Consider the following 17,523-nt stretch of genomic DNA (forward strand, 5'->3'; position numbering starts at 1 on the left):
TTACTCTCAGAGGCTGCCTGATTCTTCTTCCAATATAAGGAGAACCTCAGACAAGTGAAACTTAAGTTAGATGAGAATAACTGAAGGTTATTCCTTTTGTTTTGAGCTGTTAGCAATTTCTCCATTAGATCCCAAAGACTCCATTGTCAGTGGTATCAAGATATGATCATTACCTCATTTGCTATTTTGTGGTGAGGAGTTTTGGATTTTAAAGACTAGGAAGACTAAGTATAGTGAGGAAAAAAACCCCACCTCCCTATTACCTTTTCCATTGCTTTTTAGTACTTTTTATGTCCAATACATTTAAACACCTGAGCTTTTTGAACTGAAACAGACCTAAGCTTTTAGCAGTTACTTTGCCAATTACCATCCATCTTACAGAGAGGGGCAAAGGTTTTATGACACTAAAATTAGACTTTTTTTTATAATGTTCAGAGACACTTGATCAGAGAATTTGCTTCCCAGAGATTTGAAGGACCACCACAGTGACTACATAACTCTGGCTTTAACAATGCTTTGTTCTTCATAAAAGCCACTGAGGTTCACAAGCTGCAGTGAAATGTTAGGCAGCAGAATGGGCCTCTGACAAGAGCTGCCTAGTGTTCCCAGCTCCCACTGAGCCCTGGCACTAGAATTACAGTGCTCAGCACACTTCTGACGTTAGAGCCGGCATGTAGCACAAAGAATACAGGTTATTTAGGTTATGATGACAGAAGAGATGAAAAATGAGGCCCTGAGAAAAGAGCAGCTCCTTCAGAAAGCATGAGTGATAAAGCTGGAATGGGTAATTCCACACAATTTCTTTAAAAGGAGATCAGCTCTCTCTCAGGAAATTGCATTGAAATAATGGGTTCCTAACATCACAGTTTGTTCCAGTTCATCTGACCATGGAGTACACTGGAGTCACTGCAACTTTGTAGCTCCCTTCTGTCAGTGATAGACTTGGATTACTTTAACTATTCAGACATCAGGATAGTCTAGGAGTGGGTTATTGAAAATTGGCTTTGGGACAGAGAAGTAAAAGAACCACAGAATGTTTTTCTGAAGCTGAAGTCTGTGTTAGTAATGACAGACATTTCCCTTCTCCTCTTAGGTGCCTCACTTCTAGTAATTTTTTTCTGTATTTTACAGCCATGCAATGAACAGAGAATTTTGACACCAGTACAGAAAGAGCCTGCACAATACATTTGTATGAATATAGGATATCCTTGAAGTATACCTTAAGTGAAGCTGCATGCAGAGTGGATCGGAGAGGTAAGAAATTCTTAATTTGGCCATGTTAAAGTCAATATAAACCTTTTGTGTGCTGGTGTTGTAAGTATATATATGAAAAGAATAGAAGTGTGGGGTAGATCTCTGAACAAACCCCAAATAACCCATCTCCTTGGCTTATGTATTATGAATGCATTCTTTAGACCATTGCAGTGTGGCACCAGACAGTACTCTAGGCATCAAATGAAGTTATGAATTCCACTCATGTTCTAAAATTTTTAAAGTGTTGGGACGTTACATTCACTGCTTCATCCAGTGACAACTCTGAGATGTAACCATGCAGTCAACTGGTCCAGCAGGTGAGCACACAGATCTCATAAGAGAGGGGCTGAGGAACTGGGCAACACCTTAAAAACAAAACTGAGAGCTTTTAATATTTCTTTTACTTGTTTTGAGGTCTTCTTACAAACTTGCACCTTAAAATGTTTCACTGTGTACTGAATTAAATTATTATACATGTAGAGCAGTGTGAGATTTGGGACAAAAATCATAATCATGTTTAAGTAGTTGGAACTGTCTTTTTCTGGGTTTGTTTTTGTTTGTTTTGTTTTTGTGGTTTTTTTTTTTTTGTGTTGTTTTTTTTTTTGGTTTTTTTTTTTTTTTTTTTACATCTGTTATGATACTGACTGTTTAGAATACTCAAGCCTTGAGATAAAAGACACTCCAGCACAGCAGACTGTGATTGACTGATGCTTTTTTAGGTATATTCAACTAGTGGCTTTGCCACAGACCTTTCAAGTAATCTTCCTCAATTAAATTAAGCCCTGTGTCAACTGAAAATATTGGGGATTATTTCCATTTTCTATCTGCTGTCCACTTAGCCTTTTGGGTATTTGATTGCAGTATAGTGGTTGTCCTGCATAAAATGATGCCAAAATGAAGCTCTGATCTTAAACAGGGCCTGTAAACAACACTGCAAAGTAACAACATCAATCCTTCAATATGCAGATGCTAGAATTTGGTGGGTGTATGTTAAGTAAGGGGACACACAGTTCTCTATAGTTTGAGATATCCCCAGGTCAAGTTTTGGTCAAATTGGTCAGGTGAAATCTGCTGCTCTGTATCAGGCCCAGTTTCACCAGGCACTCTTTAAGCAGTATCTTGAGAATTTATGGGCAGCAGAAACGGCTTTGCAGACAATGTTTTGTATAGAGGAAATTTCTGCTTTCTTGATGCTGCTGGTGAAGGTCTGCCTGCAGCTCTAGCTCTGCCATCCTCTACTCTGAAATGCCTTTCCTTCCTTCTGCTGCTTTCCCAGCCACCCACTGATGGGATCAGATGGATGGAAAACAGGAAGAGTTGCTGCAGGAAGGGGAGGTAAGGTAGAATGAAACTGACAGTCTTAAACTCTGACAGATTAAAATCAAGTGCTGTTAATTAAAGATACCCTCCTGCCAGGTGTAGATTAGCCCAGGACTGAGCTGCTGAGAATGTTGGGGGCAATAAAAAGATCTAATTCAAACCTGCCAGTCTTTAAATTCAAAGCATCTTTGCTTTGGCTGCAAATGACCACAGCAGCTGTGCAGCCCGTGGGCAAAGCTCTGCTGTTTGCATGCCTGTGCCAGGAAAGTGCTCCTTATCCTGGGAGGAGGCACTGGGCAGAGCTGTGCTGTGCTCTCTGTAGAGCTCCCTTGGCCCTGAGGGCATGGATCAGGAGCAGATGTGAAGTGCTGACTTGGAGAATGAGAGAGGGAGTTCATGTGTAGAACTATTCCATGCTCAGCCCTGTTTGGTGATGTGTTTAATCACCCCACCACAAATAATATATAGAATTAATAACTTCATGTGATGTCCTTTACACCTGAGCAACTAAGCAGGCCTTTTGTTTTTTAGTAACATATTGGATACAAATCACATGATCTTATGTGACCTAGACACTGTCACACAGAAGCTTTATACTTAAAAATTACAAGAAATATGCTGGACAACTTGGACACTATTTTAGAAAAGTTAGGCACCCATTCTGTGTTCCTAATGCAATATTAACTATAATATTAACTATAACTAGTTGTTTACAGTTAGATGATGTTAACCAGTCTAAAGATTTTCACTGCTTGCAAGTCCCTGTTTTCATATAATGTGCTGGTAATGGTTTCAAAAACAAGTCAGTTCCTCTGAATGCTTCATGTTACAGAAATGAAACTTAACATCCAAGGCAATGCAGATCTTGTCTTAACAGTTTGGTTCTGATCTTAGTATTTTTTTGCTTTTCTCCTGCACACATATAGATAGTTCCCTATTTGGAAGCTAAAAGATGCAGGCAATATTTTTTGCTGCTAGTGGTGCATAATAATTATCAGAAACAGAACTCCAGTTACAGTGTTACAATTTTGTTAGCTGAAGCGTGTGCTTTGTTACTTCTTCAAATATATATGCTTGTAGATGTATATAAAATAGTCTCTCTTAATTATTGCAGAAATAGATAAGTTGCTGCTACTATCAATACTTCGTGGATATTGTGGTAACAGCTGTGTTTAGAGCACTGACGGTGGCAAAACAGTTCCACATTGAACCAAAATTACATGTATTCTCAGGATACCAGTATGGAATTGTACTTGTAGAGTTCCTGGTGCTCCAGTTCCCAGGGTAGGTAATGGAAGGAACTTTATAAAGTCAGGGATTTCTGAGCTGATTTCACTCTGTAGCTGACTGCTAAAGTACCCGAGAGTCTGGCATCTCTTGCACCCTATCATGGGGTAGTTGGCACATTGCTCATGGCAGGAGACACACAATACTGCTATGCCCTCTTTCCCTCTTGATCCATGATGCCACAAAAGCATCTGCTTTATGAGGAAGTTGGCTGCTTGAACATGAGCAGTGATAAGCATTTGCAACCTGAGGGCAAATGGATGATAAAACCATCGCTAATGTGTGCCAAGGATACAATTGGTACAGTCTATCAGTCACGTGAATTGTGATTGGCCTGTTGCAATGGAAATAGCCTTTAACAAAAACAAAATGAAAGCTATTTACCTTTTGAATGGATTTTACATACTTGCACAAAAGGGAAAAGAAATAAGAAAGGAAAAGAGAATAGGAAAGAAGAGAAAGATTCCCACCAGTCCTTCCCCTCCAAAATTAGCATTGGCATTGGTGAAGTCACACACAAAGGAAAGTCTCACTTTCTTTGTGCTTCTCACAATGACATCAACATGCATGACTATGAGATGATGAGAAAATATCTCATTCACAATGAATAACAAATCAGAATTTTCTTCAAAGCAAAAAATGATAACACAAGACCATCATAAGTATATGCTAGCTCTTCCAAAACACCTGTTTTGAACTCTGTGTCAGTTGAGATCACTTGGCTGGTGATCTGTCCTTTCTAATACATCGCAGGGGGATATTCTGAAAAGGCTGAAGAATGTCTACTATGCAACTTGGCTGGAACATCTGCCAAAAACGAAGTTGGCATTGTTTTCAATGTGGTTATCTACTTTCAAATTACTCCATAGAATAAATAGTGATATTCCATGGGTAGAGGTAGATTATGGGGTTTAAAAAATCAAATTGGAGCCCCATAATTTTGTGTGCTATAGGAGTCTCATAGAACTGAGATATTCCCATAATTAACCACTAGCCATGGGATATTATAATATATTCCATGGTGATTAGTATTCTTCCCATTTCCCTCCCCCCTCCCAGTAGAATTAGAATGGTTAATTTAGCTCTGTTTTCACCTGTTGCTAACATGAATCAGTACAATTAAAAATAAGAATGAGGCAATCACTGTTTAGGCCAAACCAGCTGGTAATGACCAGTCAGACCTTTTCCAGTTGGCCTTTGCTGCTAGAAGGTTGAAAGAGCTGTAACTCACCAACCCATACTTGCAAAAGGAGCATGTTTTAGAAAATGTGGTTCAAAACTCTTTGTAGTTCTAAATGCTAAACTCTAGTGGAATATTATAGAATAGATTGATTTGCATGCCATGGAATAAACATCCTTACATCTAGTCTTGTCTCAGAGTGAGTCATTTTGCATTAGTGTCAAGAATTTGAGTTGTTGCTCTACTTTGCAGTTAATCATCAGAAAGAGACTGGATTGTCTCATGAATATGCATGATGGTATAGTTGTCCCTTCAACTTACTAGGCACCTAGTTTCTGTAATGAGATGTACAGTATCTGCCATTTAAAACAGCTGAAAGGTCCCAAATGGGAACAAATGAGAAAGCATCTGGCTGTTTCAAATTCCAGCCCTGTTTTGTCAGAAAGCTCTGTAATTGCTGAGTACTTGGCTCCTACTCTGCTCTATGAAGCATTCAGCTCTCAGGAGCTTCTGAGACGCATTACACAGTCCAGCAACACAGCTGTAGAACTCTCAAAATTCTTCCACTAGATGTAACAGCTTTCCAAAATATCTTGAGACTTGTATGCCCTAAACCAGGACCAAAGTTTGGGCTCCTAGAGTGTGCTCTCATCCTTAGTTTTGCTGATCAGCCTCCACTGTACCATTTGTCCCTGCAACCTAGACTTCACACATATTATTCACTGTGTGATGGTGGGACTAGAATGGATAAATGTGCTACCCATTGCTCTAAGAAAGCAGTCTGGCTGAATCTTAAATCACTACGCGGGATGGAGGTTAACGGTCAGATGGACATTCCTCTAAGAGGTTTCCTACCTGCTCTGTTAATTTCTAAAATTTCTTCTTGGGCCAATGGGCAAGTGTCGCTCTGAGTACTGTGGTGTGGAGAGTTTACGACAGATTTACAATAATTGGGGGATCCCAGCTGGGGTGGCCTCGGGATATGCTTCTTTTTTTTCTTTGGTAGCTTCTGCTTAGCCATAGCTAAGGAGTAATACATTCCGAAATTGTTCACAATGACAGGGACAGGCATGGCAATGGTCAGCACACCAGCGAGAGCGCAGAGGGCCCCCACCAGCATGCCTGACCAAGTCTGAGGATACATGTCTCCGTAGCCCAGGGTCGTCATGGTGACAACAGCCCACCAAAAGCCGATGGGGATATTTTTAAAATGTGTGTGTTCACTGGCACTAGGGTCATTTGGTTTAGCACCTATTCTCTCGGCATAATAGATCATCGTGGCAAAGATTAAGACGCCCAATGCCAAAAATATGATGAGCAGCAAGAATTCGTTTGTGCTGGCACGGAGGGTGTGTCCCAAGACCCGCAACCCAACGAAGTGGCGGGTCAGCTTGAAAATTCGCAGGATTCGCACGAAACGGACTACGCGGAGGAAGCCCAGGACATCCTTAGCAGCTTTGGAAGACAGGCCACTGAGTCCAACCTCTAGATAGAAAGGCAGTATGGCCACAAAGTCAATGATGTTCAAAGAGTTTTTGATAAATTCCACCTTGTTTGGGCAGAAAGTGACTCTCATCAAGAACTCAAATGTAAACCAGACCACACAGACACCTTCGATGTAGGTGAGAAAGGCTTCAGTCTCTGCTTCCCTGTAGTGCCGCACCTGGGTGTCATTCCCGATGAATTCAGTTTCTGTCTTGTTCACAATGGGGTTGAATCTCTCGTGGGTCTCGAGGCAGAAGGTGGTAATGGAGACCAGAATGAAGAACAGGGAGGCAAATGCCACATACTGTGGAAAGAAAGATATGAGAGAAATGTTAAACAGTAGGTCAAGTACAGGGGCTTTGATTCTGAAGCATCAGGGAGAGGCAAGAGCTGTATTAAATGTAAATATAATGCCAAGCCTTCTTCCTGTGGGCTTAAGATGCCAAGTCTCACCTGCAAAGATAGCCTAACATTCAGCCTGGGAGGGAAAGCAGTATATAAGTACATGCTAAAATCCATTCTTATACAGATAGCACCTTAGTGTGAGTGTAAATTTAAGCAAGCACTTAAATCTCAGGACTGTCTGTGGGATTTAAGGTTAAAGACATATTGAAATGGTACTTTCCTGAACTTGGCTTTCTGTTACTTCCTTGCCTTAAAGAGAGAGCACACCTTCCAGGACAACTGCCAGGCAGTACTTTTCTCAGCATTCTCCCAGCAGTATCGTGGCTGTTCTCAGGTTGGAAGGGCCCTCTGGAGGCTGTTTGGTACAACTTCAAAGCTGGACCAGGTTGTTCTTGCCTAGTACAGGTCTGAGTATCTCCAAGGCTGGAGATCCCACAGCCTCTCTGGGCAGCCTATGTCAGTGTTAGGCCAGTAAGAGCAAATAAGCTTGGAAGGATACAGAAGCAAACAGACTTCTGCTTTTCAAATTCAGCTTTGTTGCCAAAGAGATCAGAACCATTGTTGCAGATTTAAACAATAAATCAATATTTTCTCCTAAAAACTTCAGGTTCTCACAGCACTGTTATGTGAGGATCTGCTATACATGCTGATATGTGTTAAAATCAATGCCTAATATATCTGGGACATAAACAATATGAAGATTAGGGAAATTGAGAAGCAGGATTTTGGGTATATTTTTTGTCAGATTCTCCTGTTAAAGAGGGAAATTTCTCCATGCACTCTTTCTCCGTCTGTAAAATAGGTGATGTTGATCATGTGCTTTGTGATCCTATATAAATGTGTGCAGGTTCTATATGCTTTTATCTAAATATTAATGGCTTTAGTATTTCAACAGTCTTCCTGAAAAATCACTTTTGTGTACGATACCAATAGCACTCAGATTAATTGTCTGCATGTGAGTAAAATGAGAAACCAAAAGCATCTTGCACTAAGCAGTCAGGAAGATGTTCCTAGCAGCCTGAGCATGTCTGCTGTGTTCCAGCCTGGGGCAGATTGTTGCACAGAGTCATAGAGTCGTGAGAATTCAAGCTGCAGAAGGAAGTGCTGACACTTCCTTAAGACAGGTCACACTCACAGATGAGAAGGACAGAGGGGAATAAAACTGTTTTGTATTTTAAAGGTTTATGAAGATGGCCCTTTCTTTAGCCTGACTCCAAATGCAATCCTCTTTTTGGTGTATAGAAATATATCTACTGAGTGAGCTTTTACTGCTTAGGACAACCTTCAGTTTGACCTTGCACAGCAAGTATCTTGAAACTGATGCTTTGCTGTATTAAAGAGAACAAATAACGAGTTCTGACCAGGCATTAAGTTTTCTGCAGTGGTACAGGTTGGCAGTGCTATCGGTAGAGAACATCACACCCATGATCTTTCTCGCTGTTAGCCCTTGTGTGCTCACACCTTGGCTTCAGAGGGTAATTGAGAGCTTTTAGTCCCCACTTCAGCAGAGCAGGAAGCACCTCCTAAACGAGTGTGAAGCATCTGCTTCCTCCTATCGGTTTTAACAGCATCCTTTCCCAGGGATGGGCATGTTATTGTAGGCTTTGTGGCTTTGAAAGCATGAGTCTGATTTCAAGATTTCATTAAACTATGTCTGAGTAATGGTATTGACAGGAAGAATCCCAGTACTTTTCTCCAATTTAACTTTTCTCCAATTTAACTTTTCTCCAATTTAAGTGCAGAAATGCCTGAAAGTCAGGCCTGACAATTTGTTCACTGGCATCCATCTCTGATAGATTTATCACCTGCAACTTCTTAAAACACAGGAATTTAGCAGCTTACCAGAAGTATCACTGGCATAGATTTATGTTTGTGATCCCCAGTTTATATTACTCTCATCCTTCTTTCTTCTGAGTATTTTTGTTAATTATCTGAGGATTAGCAAGCTAAGCATGATCTAATAGTACAAAAATCAGTGAGTAGGCTTTTCTAGGCAGACCAGCATTAATTTTTTGCCAAAGATGTAGGAAAAAAAAAAAAAAGAGTTCTCCCTGGCCCACCATCAGAGCCTAACATGATAACTTGTCAAATCCAGAGATGGGTGGTGCTGATAAAATCTGGTGAAAACTATGGGACTCACACGTGTTCTACTGTCTTTGGAAATAAGTCTGTCTCTTTTTATTTCACTAATAATCTAATAATTGAACTTAATAATTCACTAATAATTGAAAACTAATCAAACCAATGGATTGCTCTTGTATAATTTAGTGGTGCCTAATCTTCTTTTGTCTTTACATTTTACAGCACTTTCTCTTCTTCCTAGGATCTGAATGGGCTGAGGGAAAGGAGTGAGGATTTTAAGAAGTGATGTCACATGCTGTTGAGTTACATAATGGCATCTAAAATTTTCTATAATTAAAGAATATATCTAAGTGAAGTGTTTGAAGTGATCAAAACTCTTTTATTTGCTTTGACATGTGAATGATTTCTATTTCACTAGAAATGTTGATGCTATCACTTTTTTTTCTGGCTCTAATACCAACAAAGAAAAATCTCAGATTGTCCAAAACTACAAAAGCCACAAGCAAAGGCAGAGAGGAGATTTAACAGGGGGAGATTTGGATTAAAATGTAAGTTATATTAAAATGTTTTCATCCTCGAGACAGAAGAACTTACACTCCTGCATAATTTCTCTTAATACCAGCTATATTTTAATAAGTTTATTTTGAAAGAGTCTAAAAGGTGTCATGCCCCTAAGTGAAGAATTTTGTTACCTAATTTATCTTGCCTTAGATTAAATCTGTCTGTCTGTCTGTCTATCTATCTATCTGTCTACCTATCTACCTATCTACCTCTTCTCCCTGCCTTATGTCTAACCCAGCCATTTTTGCCAGGCAGTGGGAATGTGAAGTACCAATTAATTCATAACAGTAGTGTTTTACATCAACTTTGCATGGCTGTAAAAGGAGCAAGGTAATGGAATCAGACTTAGTCACTCATGAATAATTAGCCAGCATCTTTCCACTCAGCATGGAAAGAAAACAAAAGTTCAACAGCCTTAAAAACCTAAATAAACCTTCTAATACATGAGGATTTAGAGGCTGGGCTTAGATAAAAGGTCTGAGTATTGGACCAGACATTATTAAAAACACTGGTTTTGCTGTTTACTTCTGGGAGTAGTTTTCTAAAACAGCACTTTACCTTGCATGTCTTTGAATAGTCTTGGAGATAAGAAACCTTTTTTTATGCTTGGGTCCACACAAATATGCTGGGTAACCAAGAATTGGTTATTTGTTCTCTTTAATATGCAAATATGCTAGAATCCATTGATATGGTGCCTGGAATTCCCAGACTTCAGTGCAGACAGGCAGTGAAGGCTGGTGACGAAAGTACCAGATCAGAAATCAGGTGAGTGAGGCTCTTTTCAAACCTCCACCATTGACACATTCAAGCATGTGGGCCTGCATTTTTGCACCATCCTTTTTTCTATTTTTTAAAAATTTAATTGACATAATAAACTCTTTGAGGCTCTGAACTGCCTGCCAACTTACATCTGCTCCCTGTCCATACCTATGTATGTCTGGAGTGGGGACTTGGGAAGGGAGGCCTTGGCTGAGTCTTGGTGGCACTCTCAGATCAGAGACAACAAGGAAAGTGTGTGGCGGCAGTGGAAGCAGCAGGGCTTTGCAAGTCAGGTTTCAGTAACTCCAGAGTTTGTTTTCTAGGAACACGGAACACAGAACACGACACGCTATTCATAATTCATTCCAGATCACACGTTCAGAGTGAATTAGTAGCAGCTGCACGCCACAGACACATGCTCTTCTCCTCTGATACTGCTCAGAATCATTTAACAATCCTACTCAAGCTAGATGGGAGAAAATAAACACAGAGCACTCAGAGAAGATTTGCCAGCCTTTTCCTTTCCATCTACTATCAGAAATATTTTTGAAAGTGATTCTTAATCCCTAGCCTTTTATAGGGAAATTCAGAAAATTGTACCCTACCCAGAGCCTCTGGATGAAAAGCAGAGGAAGGTGGCAGTTTGATTGAACTACATCTGTTAAAGCAACAGGAAATTCTCTCTGTAAGTGGCACCATCTCTTTCTACTCTTCTATTTAATTGAGCTTCAGTTTTGATGACAAAAAGTTTTAAATCACTACATGATAAAACTCCTGGTCCTCTTGAACCAGCAAAGAAGAGGAACTAAGCAGTTGCCATCTCAGTCTGCAAGCGGGGTGCTGAGCAGCAGAAGGTTTGCTGCTTCTCTCTTAGGAGGACCCAGGGTTTGCCAAGACTGAAATGGGAAGTGAGAACATACAACTCACCATAGAACTTTGTCTCTGAAGGAAAAACGATGGTCGTCTTACTGCTATGGAGCTTCCAGAAAAGTATATTGTGACTCTAGTGAGATCTACTATGTTTGGGTTAGTTTGTTTTGGGGTTTTGTTGTTTGTTTTGGGGGAGTGGGAGAGGGCTGAGGCGTGTGGATAGGCAGAATAATATAAAAATCACAAGTCTAGTAATTTGTCACTTTGTCAATCACTGCTACACACTTGCAGGAAAAAGGCTCTGAAGAGTTTCAATAACATATGCTGGCAAAAGAAGAGTTGGTTTTCCACAAAATATCAGTAATTCAAATATACCCAGAGACCTGTGCTAGACCTGCATAAAGCACTAGGGTTTCTATTTACAAGGTCTCTCTTCAAGTACTTTACCAGCTTTCTTTTACAGTAGTTCATCTGATTGAGGTTTGTCTCTCAAAACTACTGCACTTCCATGAAAATGCCAGCATTTGCCCATCTGTGACTCAAATCTCAAAGCTTTGCCTAGTTTTTTTTTTAATCTGTAAACAGTACTTTGACCACTCTTAATTTAAAATTAATTTAGTTCAGCCCTTGTGTCACCAAATTATTTAACAAGACAAATCTTTTTGCTGCAGCTCAGCCAAAGTATGGGTTAAGTGAAAGCTGCCTTAAATACTTAGCTTTATAAACACTTTGTTATGTCAAGACCAATTTTCCAGGCTTTCTTAGAGATATGGACCCTGATTCAAACAAATGACTCATTTTTAATGTGCCAGTAATTCTGCTGAATTTTTGAAAGTAATATTGAATCTGTATGACTGATCAGATGACTAAATGTGGGCACATGATACTAACGACCAGATAATACTGTGGAAGTGAGCAAAAGCTAGGACTCTGTCAAAAAGCAACCTCTGCAATATTTCATTAAGAATCCTAGTGGAATGTGTTTCAAGATCCTGTGAACAATGATCATGAAAAGGAAATTATTCGCATGGGAAAAAAAATCCAGGTGTGGATTTTATGGGTGTGGTGTAGATATATGAGGGCACAATCAGATGTTAGTACCAAGCTGCTCTGAGTGAAGGCAGAGATGACCTTTTCAGCAGTCTGCTTTCAGTGAAATGATAATACAATTGATAGAGAAGATCACATCAGCAAACATGCTGGTTCACTCACAAGGTTATTCAAATTCATGTTTTGTAGCTGAGAAAAATGGAAGAAGGAGCCTTGCAGATAGACAAAGCTTGCTCTAGAGTTGGATAAAAAGTCCACTAGCAGCTCATGGATCAAATGATTGTGTAATGCCAAAAAATATATGACAGCTTGCAAAAAAATCTTGGAATGCTTTGTGGCACACAGACATGAAACAGTGTGTTAAAAAAAATGTGCAGTCATCTGTGGAAAATATGCTTAAGTTATTCGGTGTTGACATTGCAATAAATAAATTAGGAGCTTATCTCTCAAATGTTAGTCCTAGCAGGCAGTCATGTGCTTTGACAAAGTAGTTACTGGGATAAGCAAGGCTGCATCAGACCTGGAAGTAGGGTATGGACAGTGGTCCTTTGGGGCCACATGGCCAGGCAGGTGTCACCTGGCAAGGGCTGGAATGGTTCTTTATAGGTCACAGGCAAGCCTTCCAGTTTTATCTAGGACAGATTAAGTCTTGTGAATTAATAGGAATATTGACACAGAAGGGAAGTGAATTTATTTTGCAAAGCTTCCTTGCTGCTCCCCAGTCTGGTAGTGAGAACTAAATGGGAACAGTATGGTGGGACCAAGGAATGTTTCATATTGCACAGCAATGGCACAGTGGGAAATTCTTAACATATATGGATTCCTGATCCAAAAGGGCCCCAAGACTCCTGCAGCTGAGTGTATGAGATATATATACTCAGAAGGAGCTGTAAGTGTGAAAGCAAGCCTTCCATCTCTGAGGGACTGCAGAAATGTGTGCTTGATAGGGACCTTCAAAATTGTCATTTCCCTGTCCCAAAGCACAGTCTTTGATCATTCCTGGAAGGCAGCTACACTGACTGCTGTTAAGGATCTCTACTGGTGAATATCATAGAAATTCTGCAGGAAATTTATCCCAGTACTTCACCATTTTTTATCAATATTTTTTCTTCCTAATGCCTAACCTAAATCATCTTCATCTTAAGCTTTTTCATTTTTGTCCTATCCATCACAGACAACTAAGCTTTTAGAAATTTTCAGGCATTTTCCTTCTTTTGTAAGCTAACAACCACTAAACATTCAAACACCCAATGAGTCCTAGACATCTGTTTTCCTATGCTCGTGCTTTTGCTGCATAAATTCAATATAATTATTAATCTAATTTTCAGATTATGCCACATGCTTTTATGCTATCAGTTCTGTCAAAAGATTTAGGATTAAAGAAACTGAGAAAGTCATGTAATATCTCATACATGGAACATAAACTAACACATAGCAAAAGAAAACAGAGAACTTTAATTGCCCATTAATACTAGGAGTTTCAATTTTTTTTCTGTTAGGCAGTTGGTAACATTTTTTGGACTTTGCACAGTTTCTGTTCTAAACTGAAGCGGAGAGTTTTGTAGCAATGAATGGTGGTGGTGTCATGCATTAGGATTTTCAGGATCTCACCTCACCACCTTTGTTCTGGATTTATCTCCTGAGAAAATCACACTTCCTTCCTCTCTAACTTGCTGCTCGTCTATTTTTTCCCCTTTTTGTTACAGCTTCTGCACTGTGACTTGCCGAAAGGTGGCTTAATTCATATGCTTCTGCTTATATGGTGTACAGCCTTTCTTAAACCTACTTTTGAATTGCTGCTAGAAGCCTTTCATAGAGCTGGAGACATTTCTGCAGCCTTTCGGAACCCACCCTCAGTGAGGTTTGATTCACCAACCTCAGCTTCATAGCAGCCCCCAGGAATGAAATTGTTACAGGTATGAAGGAGGCAGAGGGTGCTTGGTGGTCTCCAGCTCCTTTAGAAAGATCATGCCCTGCTTGCTTACCTTTTTTTGCAAGAGGAAACCCTCCAGTGTGTGGGAGTATTGAGTGCAAAGGTCCATAAGGAAACACCTGAAACACAGGGAGGCTTTGCCCTGGTTGTAGAACACTAACTTTACATGCAAGGCCAACTTTCCTCCCTGTGGCTTTTAAGCCAAGGTATTTGGTGTGTATTCCAGCTCATGTTTGTGCACAGACAATAATGCTTCCGCTTCAAGACAAATGAAAATGAGTACCTGTCCAACCTTTTGTAGTTTCCCATGTGGGTGGGCTGGCTACATAACCAGCCTTGGACAGGGTATGAGGTCTGTCTGCACACCTTCCACACACATTCACACAGAGCTGCTGGGGTGTGGCAGGCTGTAGGATGATGCTGGCAGCTCCTACTTAGGATGAAGTGGAAAGTTCAGAATGCATCAAGCTCCAAAGGTGAGCCTTAACCCACTTTCTCTCCCAAAGCAATACTATAGCAAAAATAAATATTATAGAATTCATCTACAGACCAACTTACTTCATATTTGACCATGGATTTTGAAACCTCAGTTTCTGACTCAGTGGAATATGTTACAAAGAGATTTAAATTCTGGGAGCAGCTGAGTGTTTACCCTCTGATAGTTGAGTTTAGCACCTCAGAACAGAGGCACTCAAAATAACTCCTCACCCTGGAAAACTGGAAGCCCTGGGATCACTATAGTGCCAGTAAATGTTGAGGATTTCCTGTTTTCACTGCAGTTTATGTGGATGGATGTCATAGATGGTATTCCCTGAAAAACAGAGTTCTTAGCAAGGTGTCTAAAAATAAGGATGTTAAGCCTCAGTAATTTCAATGACTGCTTAATTTTGGATAATTTCACCATTTCTTCATATTTTTTCCAGATTATGACTAGCAGTGTGTTGTAGGCACTTTCCCTCCCATATTGTTTGCTTAACTTAATCCATAGCTAGCAGTTTGTGCTTTTAAAGCATCACGGCCATAGCTCTTTCCTACCTTTGGGCAGTGTGTAGCACAAAATTACTGTTAAACTCCTAGATGGTCTAAATATGTTACTAAATATTGAGACCTTTTTGTGCCTTTGCTCTACAAAACCTAAATATCAAATATCAAGATTATTATATAATTATATTAAAGTATATCCACATTATTTATAATTCCAACTATTACAAATCAAAAAGAAATCCCAAAAATTTTTAAAAAAATTAGGCAGTATTTTGGAAAGCAGAGGATGTTTTCATTCCCTAGTTAGGCAGAGGCTCTTGCACAGCTTAATTTGTGCAAGGATAATGCACAGGATGGGAACATACAAAATTTCCACTGACAGCAATCTTTGTCAGTACTGGGTATTGACTGGCTGTGAGCCATTTTAGATAGCCAAATTAGTGACAACATAACTTATAAAACTATGTTGGTAGATCTTTTAGGCAACTTCCAAAATAGCCTTTGTCATATAAGAAAGATGAGGACGCAGGGCCTGTTGCAATTGCATGAGAATTAATGGTTTTAAACTAAACAAGTGAACAAGGCTTAGATATAAGAAAGAAGTTTTTTCATTATGAGACTGGTGAAACACCAGAGCAGGTTGCCTAGAGAGGTTGTAGATGTCCCATCCCTGGAAACATCCAAGGTCAAGTTAGACAGGGCTCTGATGTGTTTGAAGATGTCCCTGCACACTGCAGGGTGTTGGACCAGATCACCTTTAAAAATCACTTCCAGCCTAAAGGATTCTGTATAGTCTGTCTTGACTGAGACCAGCAAGATTGAGGGTATTTTTTCAACATTAGTTCTCCTGTCTCTCTGAAGAAGAAAATGTTTATTCCTGTGTTTCTGTGGCTCTACTCTTCAATGTGTCAGCAGTAAGCAACTGGAATCATAATGTGGCCACTAGGTGCCAGTCTCCTGTTCAGACAGTCACACACTTTGCTTCCCCAGTAATTTTGTTATTCTTTATCTAACATCTCATGGAAAACAGCCCAGTTTGGTTTTGGTGAGATTCCACTGTTTTGTGGGCAGTAGATATGATATTTACAGAAAGCATAACATACAACCCCAGAGATTCATGAGGGCATCTGCCATGGCATGAGCTGCCACCATGGTAAGTGACACAGAGCAGTCAGAGCACATTGCCACCCCCCTTGCTGACAGCACCACCGTGATTTCAAGGAGAAAGCTGTAGCATATTTTCTTTCCATAGTACAGTATTTTATCCTACTGTACCCAATCTAGCCACAGTAGTGGCCTACAGACTTATAAAAACTCTGTCCTTGCATGGAGGAGAGCAATGAAAAAGCCTTGTCCTCGTTGTTATGTTTTTAAGGCTAAATTGGTGAGTCACATCTAGCGCCTGTGACACCAACCCTGCTATCAGCTACAGGTGGTGATCATCCCTCCTAGTTCAGGGTTGGCAGCTGTGGAGGCCTTGCAGAAGGAGGATGTCCAGGGGGATTGCTGTAGAGCTGATTGCTTGGCATTGTCAAAGGGGCTTCCTTGCAGGTGAGAGCCACCCGCTCATCTGGTACTACACCAAGTACATCTCTCTGTTAACCCCTTTCAGATGGGGCTACAAAAGGCTCAGGAGGAGCCCTTTGGGCCCCTCATGGGGGGTGTATTGCATGAGCCAAAAGCAAGCACTTCTAAAACCAACCCCTTGTGCAGTCAAGGTCAAAAGAAAGATGGAGATATTTGGAAAGGATCACAAGGTAAGTCATAGCCTAAACCTAGAGAAAATTTGCTTTCTCTACAAGGTAAAAGGAATGTTCAATATTCTAAAAGGTTTGCTAGCAGTATTGTGCAACCTTGTTTAGCTTGTGTTTTGCAGTACATTCAACATCTTGTTGAATATTAAGATCCTCTCATATATTATTGTTTACTGTCTTCTGGCTGTAACATCTATGGTGTATTTTTATTTCTTAAGTTTATTCAAGTGCATATGCTACATGTGGCTGGAGAACCAACTCAGTTTCTGAATTCTAACCTCAGACATAAAGGAAATATTTTTCATTTGAAACAGCTCTGTTTGAATATTATGTATCTACCTGTAGTACAAAGAATCCAAAACACTCTATAGCATCTAACAGTGTGGAACTCTACACCTGGGAAGTGCTGTTGAAATGTTAATGTAGGTATCAATCTCTGCAACTGTTTTGTAAGGCAAAACAAGTAGCTACTACTTCTGCCCCACAGACAAGGTGATTGTGTATAGAGCCTATGTTTCTCAAGTATGGTGTTTTAACTTTAACTATGTAACAAAGTTTTGAGACCTTGAATTGAGGTAAAATTAGGGGACAATGTTCAA

The 17,523-nt window shown here is 40.1% G+C and overlaps 1 protein-coding gene across 5 annotated transcripts in view; it reads right to left on the reverse strand.

Annotated features, from left to right (window-relative positions):
• The window catches only part of KCNC1 (potassium voltage-gated channel subfamily C member 1), a 121,267-nt gene that overhangs the window by 32,103 nt on the left and 71,641 nt on the right, over positions 1-17,523 (reverse strand). For all 5 annotated transcript variants that reach the window (XM_053981579.1, XM_053981575.1, XM_053981576.1 and 2 more), the window contains exon 2: positions 5,897-6,830. In XM_053981579.1, the coding sequence (XP_053837554.1) occupies positions 5,897-6,830 (934 nt within the window). The remainder of the gene's footprint in view (positions 1-5,896; positions 6,831-17,523) is intronic.

Source organism: Vidua macroura, chromosome 6 (genome assembly GCF_024509145.1).
Source record: "Vidua macroura isolate BioBank_ID:100142 chromosome 6, ASM2450914v1, whole genome shotgun sequence".
Lineage (NCBI taxonomy): Eukaryota > Metazoa > Chordata > Aves > Passeriformes > Viduidae > Vidua > Vidua macroura.